Consider the following 18,751-nt stretch of genomic DNA (forward strand, 5'->3'; position numbering starts at 1 on the left):
AGCGTAAGATGATAAGAGGGAAGTTATTATAAGTGTTGACCAATCTCATAATTTATTACATGGATTTGTGTCTTGATCTGTTCTGATTTTATATAGCATTCCATATAAGTAGGTCCTTCTTTGATTTACCTATTCTTATCTTCACTTATAATGTGACAATTGAGCCAATTACACAGAATGAGGTTGAACTTTCATTCCATGGGTATATTCAACTAGAGACTCATCTGTCATGTATGTTTTAATTTGGATTCCTATAACAAAGAGGGAATGACCTGAGTGGCCTCTTTCAACACTATCCTATAGTTCTATCAATCCCGGTGCCAGCTGTATCCATCAACTTATTTGTTACTTACCATAGAGAATAATGCTAGCATTAGTGTTTCCTAATTGGTTGTAGGCAACACAAGTATAATTTCCATAGTCTTGCTCAGACACATTGAAGAAAGTAAGACGGGAGAAGAAGGCCTTATTTTCCACTTTCAGCCCTTTCTGTCCTTCAAGAAGCCTGAAACACAGGAGTTACAATGTTAGGCACACATTTACAAGCAAAATCCCAAAGATACAGACGCACATATTTCATTTATTAACACAGTTGTTGTCAGGCCCAAATAACCAAGAGCATTTGTTGTGTTCAAAGCACAGGAGTTTATTGTTGCTAATTCTAATATAAGAATCTAGTTGACTAACGGTCAAAGTTAAACTGGTACCAGATAAGGGTGAATGGAATTGTCTGGACTTGGGTCTCTTGTGGCATCACAGTGACTCTAAACTGATGGCACATTTAACCCCTCCTTCCAGCTAAGCCTCCTCTTCTCCTTCAATTGTATATAGTTTCTCATTTGAGAAAAACCTCAAGTAGCTTGTAAGAAAATTATAAGAGAGTAGTAAATAGAATAATGAAATAATAATACCAATTATTATTAACCCAATAACGAGTGTGATTAGTTGCTGGGGAAAGCCAATAGAGTAACCTAAGGTTTCAATCAATGGCTGGGTGCAGAGTCTCCCTTGCAATTTCTAACTTTCCTTTTCTTCCTGGCTTCCTACTTTTTCCTCAACATAGTTTCAGATCTCTTTCCAATTCCTCTTAGTGTTACTTTTGAATTTGTTGGAGGTGGCAAAGGCTAGCATTACAGCTTTCCACTTCTCTAAAAGCTTTCTAAGTAACCATACTTCCTAATCCTAAAAGCTCCATAGAAAGAATTGCACCTTTATGATTTCCCCCCCGAAATTTCTTTGAAGTGTGGAAAGCCACATAAGCTGTAGAACTTGGAACAAGTCTATAAAAAGAAAAGCCAGGACATTCACACACACACACACACACACACACAGAGAGAGAGAGAGAGAGAGAGAGAGAGAGAGAGAGAGAGAGAGAGAGAGAGAGAGAGAGAGAGAGAGAGAGAGAGAGAGATTCATTCTCCATAAATATCTGCAAAGCCACCATTCTCTACTCATCCATCAGACTTCAGTTCCTTTGTGAAACTGAACGGGACGATAGAAAAATATGAAGGGAATGTTTTTCTGCATGGTATTATCAAAATTATTCCAAAGCTGGGTCCTGATCCTGTAATGGAAGGGACAGGTCATTCTGTAGGAAACAGATCATTGAAAAGAAGACCCAACTATGTGGGTGATCCTGAAATCACGCATGGACATTAGGAACATCAAATGGAGATGAATATTATCAAGGTCATCTAGCCTTGATGTTATAATAACACGAGTATCTGAGCTGTTCTTTTCATCAGTCCAGATCATCAGTGCAGATATTTTAAAAACAGATGCAAAAGATGTGTGACAAAGCAGCTGGTGCATAACTGAGCAGGTTCATTTTGTACAAATAGTTTAAGTTAATCAATAATAATCTCAAAGGCAATTCCACATTATAGAGCCAAATGCAGAAACCCAGTCCTGCCGAGGTGTGAATTGTGGAGTCCTTGGTGCTCTCTGAGCTCAAACATTTTGCTGCCTGACCAAGTAAGGTTGTCAATGCACAGCCAAGCTCAGAAATCATGGTTCAAACCTGAGCAATAGAGATTCTCTCCTATTAATGCACGGATCCCAATAGCTGAGCTGTACCACAAAAGAAAGAACGGTCACAAGTTCGCCCGTGGAGATAAAACAGTTATAAAAGACTGCTGCGATTGTTTGTAAATTGTATTGCTACCTATAATTTAATGTATTTGAGTGCTGTAACTAGATTCAACCCTCCTCGCTTGGGGACAAAGCTGATGTAATTTTCCATGTTCGCACAATCCCTTTATGAAGAGCTTTCGCTTAAAATATATATTGCAACTGGTTTAGCCAGGGGTCTAGTCTCATTCCAGGAGATGAGTTCATTGAAAGAAAAGAAAAAAAATCCCTGCCACTTTGTAGCCTGGGCATCCGTCAACTAGTTCAGGAGAACATTTTTGATCTTTTTTTTTTTTAACCAGGGTTTAAACCTAGTTATGGTAATGGTGTTGATCACACTTGTTGATCTCCTGAGATGGTGGGAATACATGCATTCCTTTTGATCTTCCTTGATCTCAGTACCCTTAGAGATTATAGTATCTTTCTGGATCAATTTAGGGGTTGGGAGCAGGAGCCCCAACGGTTCTCCTCCTTCCTCTACGTAAGTTCCAGTCAGTGTTCGTAGGGGAAACAGACATCCAACTAACATCTAGCTCTAAGTCTCTTTCTGTGAGGTGCCACAGGACTCTTAATTTGCTCCATTCCCATTTAACATTCAACCCTCTACAAGATGGCCTCCCAGCATGTGTCAGTTCAAGCTGGAATGTACAAGAGATGACCTCCAAAAAAAGATCTGGAGATGAAAGGAACAAAATGCAACTAGAGAAACTGTATTTACTTCACAATTATGAAGGTCTTTTGTTCTATCCCTTTTTTCACCATCCAAGTTCCTTCATCCCATTTCCTTCAGTAGATAATTTTTCTGGTATTCTTATGTGAGCTGAGGTGGTGCAATGGTTAGAATGCAGTAGTGCAGGCTACTTCTGCTGACTGCCAGCTGACAGCAGTTCGATTCTCACCGGCTCAAGGTTAACTCAGCCTTTCATCCTTTCTAGGTCAGTAAAATGAGGACCCAGATTGTTGGGGGCAATTTATGCTGACTCTGTAAACCGCTTAGAGAGGGCTCTAAAGCATTGTGAAGCAGTATAGAAATCTAACTGCTATTGCTATTATTGATGTGTTGCTTTTCACTTATCTGGTTTCTTTCTGTGTTCCCTTGTTTTACCTTACACTGCCCTGGCTTGCTTTAGAACAACTCCTAGTAGTCTGCTACTAGGATAATTGATGAAATGATCCCATAATTGGAGACTGCCACATGACTGATAACTTAAAATAATATCTTCATCAGATGGACAATATCTTCATAGTTGTTTTTGGATGGACCTCTGTAGTCTGTCTCCTTGTGATCATTAAGATGGGAGAATGACTCAATTTCTGACAGGAATCCACTGTAAGAACTATAACAATGATCTTTTCCTGCCTTTTCATGCCTTGGAACCTGTGATAAATAGGCTCTATGTCTGGATCCTGGAAGAATTGTGTCAGAGAATATCTGGCGTGAATCCTGACAACAAGAGCTGTGATTCAAAATATTTCCAGACCATTTGCAGAAAAAGCATGTTTTTGTGCTAAGGATATCTGCAACGTGCTACAAAGCACCTCCCACTTGATAGAATCACTTTCAAATGCCAGCATCATCAATCTTCTTTACAGAATAACTTATAATTGGTCAAAAAAAACACAACTCAAGTCCAAACTGCTTACAATTTAAATTTTGCTAGCAAGGAGAACAAAAAGGGAATACAGAAGGCAGAAAGGAGTAAGACCAGGTTGATCAGTGATGAATGAAAATAGCAGTAAGTGGAGAATGCAAAAAAATTGGATGTGTTAGGAGAAGGAGATTTACTGAAGGAGGTGACTAGCTCCGATCTGTCGGTTGGCTTCATACAAAAACTAACAGGAATCTGTCAGTCCCCCTCAAATAAGCCAGGGTTAGACTTGATGGGCTAAACATCCATTTCCAATTGTGTGATTCTATATATTAAAAAAGGCAAAGGAATCCCTGCGGATTTTACTCCGCTGGTCACTGCTGACTATAGGGGATGGTGCTCAACTCGGTTTCATGGCCATTGAGCCAAAGCTGTCCAAAGACATATCTGTGGTCATGTGGCCAGCATGACATCACAGAGCGCTGCTATCTTCCTATCAAGGTGGTACTTATTTATCTACTCGCATTTACATGCTTTCAAACTGCTAGGCAAGGACGGGAGCTCACCCCATCATGTAGCACTCAGGTCTTGAACCTGAGCTGCTGGCTTTCCAGCCAACAAACCCAGTGGGTTTGAGCCACCGCGCCGTCTGTGATGCTTTATGATGGACACCAATTCGTCTGCACGTACACACATACATGCATTCAAACACACATGCTGTCTTTTTCCTCCATATTCCTCCGTTTTCAGAGTAGCAGAATTACAAGATTTTTAAGGAGTAGGTAGTTTCTGTTTTAGCAACTGTGACAACCCGTCCCGCCACGCCACCCTTGAGTAACTCATGTACCGTTTGTCATCTTTATACCACTGGAATTCCGCTGATGGAACTGCAGAGGCCTCACACTGAAGGATGCCTTTCTGACCCACTGGCACACCAGTGTTCTTAGTGTCTGAGATATATGGTGGGTCTGCAGAGAAAGGAACAAGTTAAGCAACTAGGGAATGGATTATTATTATTATAAAACGTTTATTCATAAAACATGAAACTCAGTCAACTGAACACTCAAATTGACTGGCACTAATGGTTGACACGGGTTGCTGCCAGCATCCTAGGTATTAACCAGGTATCTATTTTATTATTATTATTATTATTATTATTATTATTATTATTATTATTATTATTATTATTATTATTATTATTATTATTATTATTTTATACACTGCTATTGCTTCAAAAACTTTCCTTCCTTCTTGAGTGCTTCACAACAAGCCATTCATGTTTCATCTGCAAGGTCCTCTTAGAAAATATCTGGGATATGAAAGTAATGCCCAGAACTTGATAAAATGGCTTTATTAGCCCATCTGAAAGAAAGAACTTCCAGTTGTGGTGATATATTCAACAATATGTACAATCCACACTCTCCCAGGCAGGGAACGATTAATACATTTTGGCCACAAACATCTGTAGCCTTCAGAGTGACAGCACATCATTTGTTTTCACATTATTTTGCTATGGGTGCAAGAGAATGTGCATCCTGAGGATGGTAAGGTGTATAAGGACCCATAAGTAAATGACATAGCAAATATATAAGGTCATAAGGGTTAAGTTAACCTCTAAATGAATGTAGGCTTGTCTGCATGAATGGAAAACCTGTGGGCAAAGAAAGACTATTGATTCAGTAAACAAGACACCTTGGGAATTGTGATCCCAACACATTGTGGACTGTCCAGTTTGAGAAAGCATATCAGCCCTAGAATACCTGCTTCAGTTTGTTAAGCATGAATTTTAGGGCAGGTATGCTTTCTTGCATGGGGAGGAGGTTACCATTGTTTCAATATATTTGTTAGTATTCAAATATATGTAAGTGTCTGTTTTTTGTCCTTTTAATCCACACTTGAAAAAAAATATTTTTGCCTAATTTTGTTGTGTTTTTGTAAATTTTATTTTCATTTTTTTTGGAGTTTGTATTTTAACTTTTTGAATAAAAATAAAATTTACCAAGGACAAAAGAATACATACTTCAGTTTGCAATATAATTGTTTACTCTCTCTTAGCAGTTGCCCAAACTGTGAGGAGGCATATTAGCTATTAAGAAGGCAGGTGAGCTCAGTGGTCGACCCCATCATTTTCATGAATAAGGTCCTAGATTAAATCTCTTAAAATATCCAGCTAACATTCTTGGCTAGACTGAGTAAAGTTTAGACTTAAGATAAAGCATCTGAATGTCTTTGTTAAGATTAAACCCCCAAAAAGCAGTGAATCCTCCTTCCTCTGAGCTGCAGGGTAAAGAAAAATTCAATATTACGCACAGTTTACGGTGACTTTTACTCTCCGCACAACAGGAGTTGCAACAAACATCGTTGGAGGCACTGCATTCATATTCCCCCGATTGTTCCCGGGTGATGCTCATGATCTCCAAATATTCATCTTCACTCATGAATCCTGAAGCTGGAGAGGGCCAAATAGGAAAAAGAAGGAAGGAAGGAAGGAAGGAAGGAAGGAAGGAAGGAAGGAAGGAAGGAAGGAAGGAAGGAAGGAAGGAAGGAAGGAAGGAAGGAAGAAAGGATGAAAGACAGGAGGGAAGGAGAAAGGGAAGGGAGGGAGAGAGGGAAGGAAGGGAGGGAGGGAGAGAGGGAAGGAGGGATGAAAGACAGGAGGGAGGGAGAAAGGGAAGGGAGGGAGAGAGGGAGAGAGGGAAGGAGGGATGAAAGACAGGAGGGAGGGAGAAAGGGAAGGAAGGAAGGAAGGAAGGAAGGATAGAACAAAGGAGGGAAGGAGGGAGAAGGAAGGAAGAGAGAGGGAGGGAATGAAAGTAAGAAGAAAGGAAGGAGGGAGGGAAGGAAGGAAAGAAGGGGAAAAGAGAGAAAGAAAGAAAGAAAGAAAGAAAGAAAGAAAGAAAGAAAGAAAGAAAGAAAAAGAAAGAAAGAAAGAAAGAAAAAGAAAGATAACAGAGCTAGACTATGTAGCAATGCAATAAGGTAGTAAAATATAGAAAATAGAGAAAGTAACTTATCACCAGGTATCCTCTTTCATGCAGCACCAACGCTATCGGTATTTCTAGATTCTACTATAAAAACATTCTCTTCATTTATTGAGCCTCTTGATGTGGAAAACAGAAACAGGGCATCTGAATGAGCTCGGAGGCAGCCTGGCTTGGCCATGTGCCACCGAATACCTGTGTGCACAAGGTTCCAAGTCTGTTGATTTCTTTGAAGAGGCCGAGGGGAACTATTCCCTTCATCTACAGCAGAGGAAATCCTAGTTTGATGAAGTTCAAATGAGACAAGGAGAGTCTCCTCAAGATCTCTTAACTTACATTAACGACACTCCAGAAACACACATGGGGCATGTTTTTGAACATGGGTAATCCAAGAAAGACACATTTTCTAGAATGGGGGTTGTTGCAAAGACAATGAGAAGGGTTGTTCTCTTCTGATGGGCCTTTTGGGGTCTTATGCTGCTTGACTTTAATCCTCCCCTTCTCCAAAATAAAGCTGCTTCTGCTTTCTGTTTGGATTGCAATTTTACCCTGGATAGATCAGCTAAGTCAGGGGTCCCCAACCAGTGGGCCTTGATGACTTTTTGCAACTGAGCTGTGGAAACGGCCGGCGGGTGCTCATGAGCACATGCGCATCCTCATTGGCATAGAGCAGGCAACCTTGGCTCTTCTATGACTCATGGACTTCAACTCCCAGAATTCCTGAGCCAGCATGACTCAGCATGGAAACCTCTCCCTTTCCCCTCAGCATGGCTGGCTCAGGAATTCTGGGAGTTGAAGTCCACGAGTCATAAAAGAGCCAAGGTTGCCTACCCCTGGACTAAACCAATAGGGCTGAGAAGGTGTGCAGGCACACACATATACATACATAAATTGACCAAAAAAAATAATAGTTGCCTTCAAAATAAAAGCCATGCAGTTGTATTGTGTGCATGCTGTACACTTATTCACATTTGATTTCTAATTTCTGACTGACTTCACGTGGTCTGGACAAGCACAGCCAAAGGGCAGGATGAGGCCCAGGGACTGTAAAATGGCCAGGTCTGGAGTAGAGAGTTAAAATGCATCAGAATCAAAATATTTTCTTTAATATAGTACAACCGTTCCCCAAAGTCTCCCCGAATACATACATCCACACATTCCATTCGCACAGACTGCTTGAAAATTCATTTCGACGAAATCTCATCCGTCATCCTCAGAAGTGTGACACTTCTCCCAGAAGAAGGAAGCTGAAGTCACCAGCCTGAGGATGACGGATGAGATTTCGTCGAAACGTTGTCCTGATACCTCCAATTTTACGTGGGAAAAAACCCAAATGACCAAAGATCTACACACACACACACACACACACACTTATATATATATATATATATATATATATATATATATATATATATATATATATATATATATATATATATATATATATATATATATATATATATATATATATATTTCTAACTTGTTAATGCAACGAATCTGTCTGTTTTTGTGAGCGAAGCTGTGTGTAGAGAGAGGTAAAAATCACAGGCTGTACACCCCAGCTTTGTTCACTTATTCAAAACAGCCTTGATCTCTGACATCAGAAGAGAATAAATCAAATATGGAATCAAAAAAACTGGTGCAGGAAGAAAGGGAGGAAGGAGAGAAGGATCATAAGGATTGTAAGAGGTTGGTTCAAAAGGAGAAGACAGATAGCGTTGTCTTATTTATTTATTTCAGTCCACTCCATCTTCTTTTATCAAATATTTGCAGCCATAATGATGTAATTACTGAGCAAAGACTGTCTGAGACCAGTGTCACACTTAATATTCCCATTAATTTTAAATGGTAGTCCTTGGTACATATGTGTGGCAATTGGTGTCATATTTTAATTAGGCTTGCCCTACACCATCTGAAATTAATAATAGCTCGAATTACCAGTGTAAATTATGAATTAACATTGCTGCAGCATTAGGAAATAAATTAGCTCTGGACAGCTGTTTTCTGCCAATGGATGACAATGGCAGAGAGGAGGTTTACACATCTCCCACAAAGACATACACACAGGTGTAACTCAGCTAGTAGTAACAGGAGGTAAAATTATCTCACCAGCAATGTCCCAAAATACACAATGCTTTAAGGTGTAACTGAAATTCTGGCTTTCTGATGTCTTACCGTGTCAATTATAACACCACTTTGACCTAGTGGTTAAAGTGCTGGCCTAGTAACCAGGAAACTGTGAGTTCTAGTTCTATCTGAGGCATGAAAGCTGGCTGGGTGACTTTGGGTCAATCACCAGGGTGCACTGTGAGTTCTAGTCCCACTTCTTTGGCATGGAAGCTGGCTGGGTGACTTTGGACCAATCACTCTTTCTCAGTCCAACCCACCTCACAGGGTTGTTGTGGGGAAAAATAGGAGGAAGGGAGTATTAGAAATATTTGCCATCTTGAGTTACTTATAAAGTAATAAAGGTGAGATAAAAATCTAATAATAGAGACAAATAGATATAGATGATAGGTAGATAGATGATAGATAGATAGATAGATAGATAGATAGATAGATAGATAGATAGATAGATAGAGTGCTGTATCAACTAGGTCTCTTACAGAGAGAATCATGATGGATCCTATAGCTTTCATTTTTTTTCACAACTTATTTTTTTCTCTCCCACAAGTTGCTGAGAGAAGCAAATCTTCAGAGAAATTAAATGTCCCCACTAACTATTGGAAAAAATAGGAAGGAACCCAAATCACCTTTGTCTTGTTCTTTCCTACACTGCAGTGGCAAACATATCTTTTTGCAATGCCCTGACATTTAAATAATTGTTGTTTAAATAACGGCATACCTTTTAACACACGTTTGCTATACCAAAATCTTCATTTCAAATAACACAAAAGGGCTAATTTGTAGGACATGTTTATAATCCAGAGACTTTCATCTCTCTTTCTCAAGGCTGTCAATAATAGAAAGCTATCTTTTCATAAAACATATCATTTTTTTAAAAAAAATGTGATTTTGGAATGATATAATGTACTGTAAATCCCCAAGCTTCCTCCAATGTGATTTGTCCTCTAGCTTACAAAAAAAAAAAAAAAGATTAAGAGGCTTTGCAGGAGAAACTCACTTGGTTTCCTGGATAATTCTTTCAGAATTAGTTACTCAATTAACTTCTCAGTCTGTTCTTTCACAAGGAAATAATGAAACAGATGAATGGGTTCACTTAAGTCAGAAATAACTACTCCACCCAGTTGTGTCCTGTGGATAAATTCCGCACTAATTCTCAAGGGGACCCTATAAAGATAGATTCTCTGGGGTTTCTCAAGAGACTTCTGAAATTTATTTGGGAGTGGAGAGGAACCCACACATATTAGGCAAAAATAGCGTAACAAGAAATGTGTTCCCTGTTTTGGACACTTCCCACATCAATCTCCAGTTTTGAGCTCAAACAGACAAAACAACTCCATGATAGACCTATACCAGGGGTAGGCAACCTTGGCTCTTTTATGACTTGTTGACTTCAACTCCCAGAATTCCTGAGCCAGCCAAGCTGAGGGGAAAGGGAGAATTTCCAAGCTGAGCTGTGCTGGCTCAGGAATTCTGGGAGTTGAAGTCCACGAGTCATAAAAGAGCCAAGGTTAGTCTTCAACTTATGACAGTTCTTTAGAGAGCATTAGATGTTTACAACGGCACTAAAAATGGGAGTTATGACCATTTTTTTCACATTTACAATTGTTGCAGCTTCCTCATGATCACATGGTCAAAAGCCTGTTGCTTGGCAACTGGTTCGTATTTATGACAGTTGCAATGTCCTGGGTTCATGTCACCTGGGTTCATGTGACCTCCAATAATCTCAGGCACTGTCTAGAGCAGTTCTTTGTTATCATCCAGGTCAGGGGTCTTCAAACATGGCCCTTTTATGACTTGTGGGCTTCAACTCCCAGAATTCCTCAACCATGCATGCTGGCTGAGGAATTCTGGGAGTTGAAGTCCACAAGTCATAAAAGGGCCAAGTTTGAAGATCCCTGACCTGGATAACAAAGAACTGCAGAATAGTAAGTTGAGGTATGTGGAACATGTTTTTTGGGAGAATGCCAAACAAAATTCCCAGTGATCTAAGGAAAGATAAAGGTATCTATATTCCAGATAATCCTTTTCACCTTTTAAGTCAGGAGTCACCAACCTTGGCTGGCTGGAGAATTCTGGGTGCTGAAGTCCACATGTCCTAAAGTTGCTTAGGTTGGAGACTTCTGCATTAAGTACTCTGCAGGGTGAAAATACACACTTCTCTTCCTCTTTCAATACCTTTCTGTAGGACACGGGAATTGTAAATCACCCTAATCCTTACTAGGACTTTATAACCACGTCAACCAATCATGTTTTTGGCCTTAGGATAAACTAACCATCAGATCCCCCCTTTTCTCTCTGTTCCCATATAATCTAATTGAGTGCCTTCTTTAATTACTTTCAGAGTCAGCCTACATTTCTCAGAAGGCTTTTTAATGAGAAACTGTCTGACATCAGCTTCTTTTTTCAATGCTCACCCCAACTCTCCAAAAGCTGCTTTGCTGCATTTTCCCAAAATATTCTCTATCTCTTTACCTGTGTGAGAAAAAGAGGGAGGGAGGAAATGGAGGGAGAAGGAAGGAAGGGGGGAAGGAAGGAAGGAAGGAAGGAAGGAAGGAAGGAAGGAAGGAAGGTAGAGGGAGGAGGAAAGGATGAAAGACAAGAGGGGGGAGAAATCTGGAAAGGCAAGGAAAGGAAGGAAGGAAGGAAGGAAGGAAGGAAGGAAGGAAGGAAGGAAGGAAGGAAGGAAGGAATATTGCTATTTGCATTTCATGTGCCTTGATGAAGGATGTAAAATGATGGAGACACTTCCTAACAGATTTTCCTCTTTTCTTCTCCTACTGCTGCTTTCAACATAGGCAGAGCATCACCAAAAAAAAAAGGGGGGGGGATACAATTGCCAGAGGAAATGGAGACCATAAGGAAGAGATTTCCTTATGGTCGCTGAGAAGTTGCTATTGTTGCTCAACCTTTAAAGCAAAGCCATATTTTGTTCTTCATCCCATCAGTAAATATAATCTAAAGCCAAAAGCTTTTAAAATCTCCATCCAGTGGAGACAGTTTAAGGGTGTGGGGTACCAAATCAAACATGCATCCACTTTCAAGCTAAGCATTTATTTGCTAAGTTTCAGTGTCTGGAATACATTATTATCTTTCCCCTCTTTGCCCCTTGTAAAATGAGATTTAATACAGTCTTTTTCTGCAGCATACCCTGCTGGACGCTAGCAGACCTCTTATCTGTCCGTGAAGGAAGGCGTATTTTGAAAATAATTGCTAAAAGACTCTGGTCCCATGGCCGCTGCCTGTTTTTGCCTATTTATAAGAGGAATCTTTGTTGAGAGACTTGGGGATGCATCTCATATATCAGCAGCCACTAGGAATGCGGGCAAACACATAGATTGGAGTCTGAGAACTAAGCCAGAGGTTAAGTAAACAGTCTGTAAACACAGTCCAGGTTCCAGGAAAATGCAACAGGTCACAGGTGCTGGTTATGACTACTGGGATCCATCAGGTAATCCAAGCCTGGAAGAAACATTTGTTTACCTACAGGAGGGGAATGAAGATCACCACGATGTACAAAAGATGTTGAGACTCTGGAAAGAGTACAGAGAAGAGCAACAAAGATGATTAGGGGACTGGAGGCTAAAACATACAAGGAACGGTTGCTGGAATTGGGCATGTCTAGTTTAATGAAAAGAAGGACCAGGGGGGACATGATAGCAGTCTTCCAGTATTTGAGGGAGGAGGAGGAGGCGGAGGAGGAGGAGGAGGAGGAGGAGGAGGAAGAGGAGGAAGAGAAGGAGGAGGAAGAGGAGGAGGAGGAGGAGGAGGAGGAGAATGGTGGGGTCCTTGATGCTGTCTGAGCTTGGTTGTTTTGTTGCAGCCATTTCATTACCCAACTAGGTTAATACCATCAGTGCTACTGCTAGTCTAACATCTTCCCAGAGGTGAAAAGAGATAGGTAAAGGGCAGATCAGTGATCGTGGGGTAGTGATGGCAACGCTGCTTTTGGAACTCCTGAACCAGGTCCTAAGGGGACATCGTAAATTTTAACAGTCACCAAATGGTTGGTCATTAAGTGAGGACTGCCTGTATCTCTTCCTTCTCTCTGAAAAAAGAGGTGGACCATCAGTGATGGCACTCAAGACCGTCGTTTGCTTCGTTTTGTTCCTCTCCTGCATGGCAACATCAACAGATGCTTTTGGAATTCTTAGAGGATAAAGTCTTAATAGTGGTGCTTGTGAATTCCATCTTTTTAAATTTATACAGATTTATAAATAAACACTGAGTGGTGATTTTTATGTAAGGCGTTGCTTTACACAACACTATAATGCTACAGATTTAATTACTGCCTGATTAATGCTCTTTACACTGGCATACTGGAAATTAAAATCAAATCCACAGAACCAGATATATCATTATTTATTATTGCATATTCCCTAATTAGCTACAATGTAAACTGCTATTTTAAATATTAAGAATATTAAGAAGATACAGAAATACTAATCTGATCACACGTTCTTCTGCCAGCTTTTAATTTTTGTTCATACTTCCTTTTGGGGGGAGGGGGGAATTTTACTTAAATGTAATATTATAGGAACAATTATTTGGTGAGTGTTCAGACAACCACAGAAATTAGTGACAATTTAGAACGTGCCCCTATACAACTCAATTCCTATATGGGCAAACTCTGTTGGGTTTGCCCCTTATTAATAGGACATCAGATTTCAACTTTAATCAAATACTGAATCAAGTAATCAGATAAGACGTGTGATTAACTGACTAAGATTTCCATAACTTAATTTTCCATAAATGCTTTAGAATTCTCAGCCAGCATGACTGAAGGGAATTTTGAGTATGCATTGCCAGCGCCTTTGAAAATAATATGTGCACAGATGAGAGAATGAGAAGGGAGAACAGAAAAATCCTCTGAAGAAGCAAGCTATCGACATTTCTACATATTCTGCTTAAGTCATCCATATTTTGATGACCTCTCACTGTAACGTAATTCAGAACTTTTCCCAGTGGCATCATATAAACTTTGAACAACCACAGGCTTGGACTTTTCCATTTCTACAGAACAAAATCCCATTCTTTATGGGATCAGTCATCAGCAGCTTCACATTCTGCATTCCAGGGAGGTTCCACGTCTACTCAGAGATGTTCCGTTCCATCTCCCTCTCCCTCCCTCCCTCTGTCTGTATGTTTGTGTTTCTGTGTCATACACTGAATGGCCCAACAAAGTAGCAGGCATTCTGTTCAGGAACATCTGCACAGTGTATGGGCTAGATTCTTCCAAGTCTAGATGGGAGATTCCAGAGAAGGACGCCGGGTAAGATCCTCTGGGATTCCCAGATCCAGATAGACAGGCAGGTGCTGTCCAAACAAGCAGATGCTGTGGTAGTAGACAAGGACCAGAAGACAGTGATGGGGGCAGATGTGGTGGTGCACAATGACAGCAACAGCAGGAACAAGTAGTAAGAGAAGCTGGAGAAGTACCAGGGCTGAAGGAGGAACCAGACAGGATCAGATTGTGACTCCTAAGCTAGGAGAAGGGCATCCAAGTGTCAGGACCCACCCAAATCCACATGTTAGGAAAATAAAGAACTCTTGGAGCCAGGTCTTGTCCAAAAGGAGTTTTTACTAGGACATGATCGGTTGTGGAAATACAAGACAGGATCTGGCATTGTGTTACACTTTGATACTTTATAAAGAGTTCCCGGTTCAACCCCCTCCCCTCAAACCCATTTGGTCAGACCCACATCAATTAAACTTAGGTGTCAAACCCTTTCGTGGGAAAGAGGGATCTTCCCGTGCCTTTATGACTATTGCCTCCTTCCTTTTCAGATTCAAATGGAGATACAAACCAGATCTCCTTCTCCCTTCCCTCCCTTTGTTGTCCTCAGTTCCAAAGGTTTTCCCTGGTCTTTGAAGACAGCCTACAGGCAGGCTGAATAGACACCTTCTCTTCTCCCCTCGGGAAAATGGCAGAATCCAGGGAAGGGTATAATATTTTAGACATACATTTATGAATGGGATATAAATGGATTCTGACACCAAGCTTCCTTTCCAGAAAAGTGCAGTGCTAGGAACAGCTAAGATCCAGTGTAGAACTTCAAAACTCCTAGGCCTCTGGTAGAAGACCTTGGATTGAGGAAGCCCATGGGAATCTGTCTATCTGTCTGTCTGTCTGTCTGTCAGTCTGTCTATCTATCCATCTATCCATATCTATCTATCTACCTACCTACCTACCTACCTATCAATCAATCCATCCATCCATCCATCCATCCATCATCTATCTATCTATCTATCTATCTATCTATCTATCTATCTATCTATCTATCTATCTATCTATCTATCTATCTATCTATCTATCTATCTATCTATCTCTATCTCTCTATCTATCCCCCTCCATTTACCATCTATTAACTATCTATCTGTCTGCCTGTCTGTCTGTCAGTCTGTCTGTCTGTCTGTCTATCTATCCTCCTCCATCTACTATCACACACTCTCTCTCCATCCATCCTTCCACTCATCTAGGTTGTTATTCCTTTTCCTTTGGGACTTTTTGAAATGCTAAAGGGGGTAAGGAAGACGAAGGGTAATTATCTGAATCCAGCAAGTTTGAGGCACTGAATCAATTCAGGAAACATGAGAGAGTTATGTGGATTTCACAAGCAGTCTTTTTTTTTTTATATACAGCATACTATGAAAATATATGGTGCCCTCTTCAAAAATATTGTTTGCAAAAAAAGGCCTTATTATTATTATTATTATTATTATTATTATTATTATTATTATTATTATTATTATTATTATTATTATTATTCATACTATGCAGTCCCTTGAGGTAATGCTTAGGGGAAATTTTTTTTTGCTGCTCCTGGGAATTAATTTCGTGACTCACCCAGACCATAACTAATTAAAACAGTCTTTCAAAGTAACAAACAAAAGCATTTTTGTAAGCAGAAACAGAGGGGTGTAAGATTAGGGAGTTGGTTTACTCAGCTGTGCTAATTTGCCAGACTTTGAGCCTACACTGGAGATGGACAAATCTTTCCAGTTCTGGTCTTTATCAGATCCAGATATGTCTACTTGCTATTTCATTTCTGCATCAATCTGTAAATTTATTTGGATTTCCTTTGAAAGAAACGCACCAACTTCCCATTTGGCTTCAAGCTTCTAAGAGCTCATTCAAAACAAAACCCTAAATAAATACAGGAAGTCCTCGACTTATCGGGACCAGAGCTTCTGTTGCTAAGCAAGGCGGTTAAAAGTGTTGCACCCAATTTTGTGACCTGTTTTGCCATGGTTGTTAAAAGCGAATCGCTGCAAGTTGTTAAACAAATCATGCAGCTAAATGAATCTGGTTTCCTCCCATTGACTTCGCTTGTCGGAAACCGACTGGAAAGGTTGCAAATGGTGGCGACATAACCGAAATCCTGGCTCTTGGTAACCAGCAACTATTGATGAGGGTTACAGCACCCCAGGGGTCATGTGATCACCATTTGCAACCTTCCCCACGGGGGTGCTGCATAGTCTTAAGGGCGAGGAGTAGAGTCACTTTTTTTCAGCATCGTCATATCCAGAACTGAAGACGCTTCTTGGATGAGATGTGAAACGTTAAAAAAAAAACACCCAGAAACTCCAATTGTCTTTTGGAAAAAAAGAAAGAAAAAAAAAGAAAAATCTTGGGCCCATCCATACCAGAAAGTTCAGAATGCTAGAAAGGTCCTTTCAATTTCCCTTCCCTTCCCCATGTGGGTCTGCACAGACAGTTGGGAAGTATTCCCATGAAGTTGGTGGCTTTCCAAGTTCCTACAGTAAGGCCAAGTCTCCATCTTTCGCCTGTGGCTGTTTTTGTTCCTCGTTTAATGGTCTGCACCAAGGACTTGGATGCTTCTGATGGTTCTGGGAGAGAAGCAGCTGTACGCTGGCCAAGGTCTACCAGCAGCTGGTGAGATAGCCTCCAAGATAGCGTATGATTACTTGTCCTGTCAAGTGGAGAAGCTCTGGGCCTTCAGCAAGGCAGTTAGGAAAACGTAAGGAGTAAATGACTGTTGTGGTTGCCTTCCTCCATACCCTAAGCATCCTCTTGAGGGAACTGAGCTACTACCAAAAGACTTCCTTGGATAATGCATCCAAATGCATTAGAGTCTTTATTTAGAGTCTTAATTTCTCCTAAGCAAGACTCTGCACCCAAAGACACAAGCCTGACCCATCCTTAATTATAATGAGCCTTGATTACGACAACCCTCCAAATCGTCATCTCCAGCAACCAGCACTCAGATAAGCAGGGATTAAGACCAGACAAACAATCAAGCAGAAAACAATATCTTTGATCAAGGAACTACCCAGGAGAAAAGTGGCATCACCAGCAGGCCGTCTACTGCATATAAACAGGGAGCAAAGCTCACGCTGATGATGTTACCTAATCGGGTAATGAAATAATGGAAACCAAGAGAGCAGCAAGGACTCCACAGTTCAACCGTGAGCTACGGATATTCTCTTCTATTGGACAAAGTGCTGGTGGGAACTGTATTAAGTTAATTGCCAACCAGACATTGTTTTGTAAGAGAGTAACATCTCCACATTCTATCACTCTTTACCCAAGAACAATGATTTCTACTATAGCATTACTCCTAACCAATATGATTTTCTGACAGACCCTCCCAGTTCTGCTACCATCTCCAAACTCTGCCTTGGGCTTGTAAATGGACATGGAATTTCTAAATGAGTTACCCCATGAAAATAGGATGTAATATAAACCTCCTCCTCCTCCTCCTCCTCCTCCTCTTCTCAATGCAAATTCACATCTGCCCACCCATAAGCAACTAATTCACAGACCTCTGCAAACCTGTTTCTTGAAAGATGACACTAAAAATAAAGCAATAACAACAATAATAATAACAGCAAGCCTACCTGGAGGAAAATGGACAAGACAAAATAGAGATGTTTTAAAAAGACTTGGGCAACAAGCAAAAGAATCTAACATAATTTAACACGAAGCTGGAAAAGCAGCAAAACCCATATTTAATTTCTACTTTAAAAAAAAATAGAAAATTTCACTTTTTTTCCACTTTGGTTTTTTTTTTTTGAGATGCAACCTAGTTATTATGACCAATTTCAGGGTGGGGGAGGGAAACCCTTTAATTCCCCTCTATATATTTTCTTCCATTGTACCCCCAGACCCTGGCTTCAATTCTATACATTTTTCTCAGAGACTACATTTCACTGAATTTAATATAACTTCTGAATAGAGATATGTAGGGCTGCACTATAAATATCTAACGGTCTGTGCAGCTCAGCCAAAAATATATGTAAAGCGAACTAACCAACAGCTGTTGCTTCCTTCAGAAAGAGACTCTTTGATAGCCACTTTCCATAGATTGACAGTATAATGGGGACTTTTATTTTTATCATTGTCTTTGATGTTATGGGGAGTGGGTTGCTTTTAAATTAAATTAAAATCAAACTTTTGATTACATTTCCCATATGCACATGTGCCTCACAACCAAAAAAGAAAAATTCTCCTGGAAGTGTTTTTTTTATGTGTGTGTGTGCGTGTGTGTGTGTGTGTGATTGCAACATAACACACAATTTGCATGTCTCAATCCCTTCTTCAGCACCTCCAGCTAAGTGACCCTCGGTGTGCCAGAATCAAGAAAGGATAATGAGGATGAAATTATCGATGCACTCAAAGGAACCCAGCCAAGTTTGTTAATAGCACTGACATCTCTTTTGGTTCTTTGTGTCCTCTCCAAAGGTAGGTGAGAGGAAGTGACAGCAGGGGAGGAACTGGAAGAGAAAAGTATAAATAACAAAGCTCTATCTCCTATGGAGCAATGGTGATAAGGTAGAGTTGGTACATTAAAGGGACTGTCACATGTATGCTGGAGGACCTGAGGCTTCCCAAGGCAACTGCTGGATGGGAACTCATCTGTCAGAAGAAGGGAGTGTCAACAGACAAGCAGATGTTCCAGAAGC

At 40.3% G+C, this 18,751-nt stretch overlaps 1 protein-coding gene across 1 annotated transcript in view; it reads right to left on the reverse strand.

Annotated features, from left to right (window-relative positions):
• The window catches only part of NTM (neurotrimin), a gene marked incomplete at its 3' end in the record, with an annotated part of 577,786 nt that overhangs the window by 16,776 nt on the left and 542,259 nt on the right, over positions 1–18,751 (reverse strand). The window contains 4 exon segments of the mRNA XM_081333436.1: positions 354–505; positions 4,567–4,687; positions 6,030–6,072; positions 6,074–6,168. Of these exon segments, the coding sequence (XP_081189562.1) occupies positions 354–505; positions 4,567–4,687; positions 6,030–6,072; positions 6,074–6,168 (411 nt within the window).

The sequence above is a fragment of the Vipera berus genome (assembly GCF_964194415.1).
Source record: "Vipera berus genome assembly, chromosome: 8".
Lineage (NCBI taxonomy): Eukaryota > Metazoa > Chordata > Lepidosauria > Squamata > Viperidae > Vipera > Vipera berus.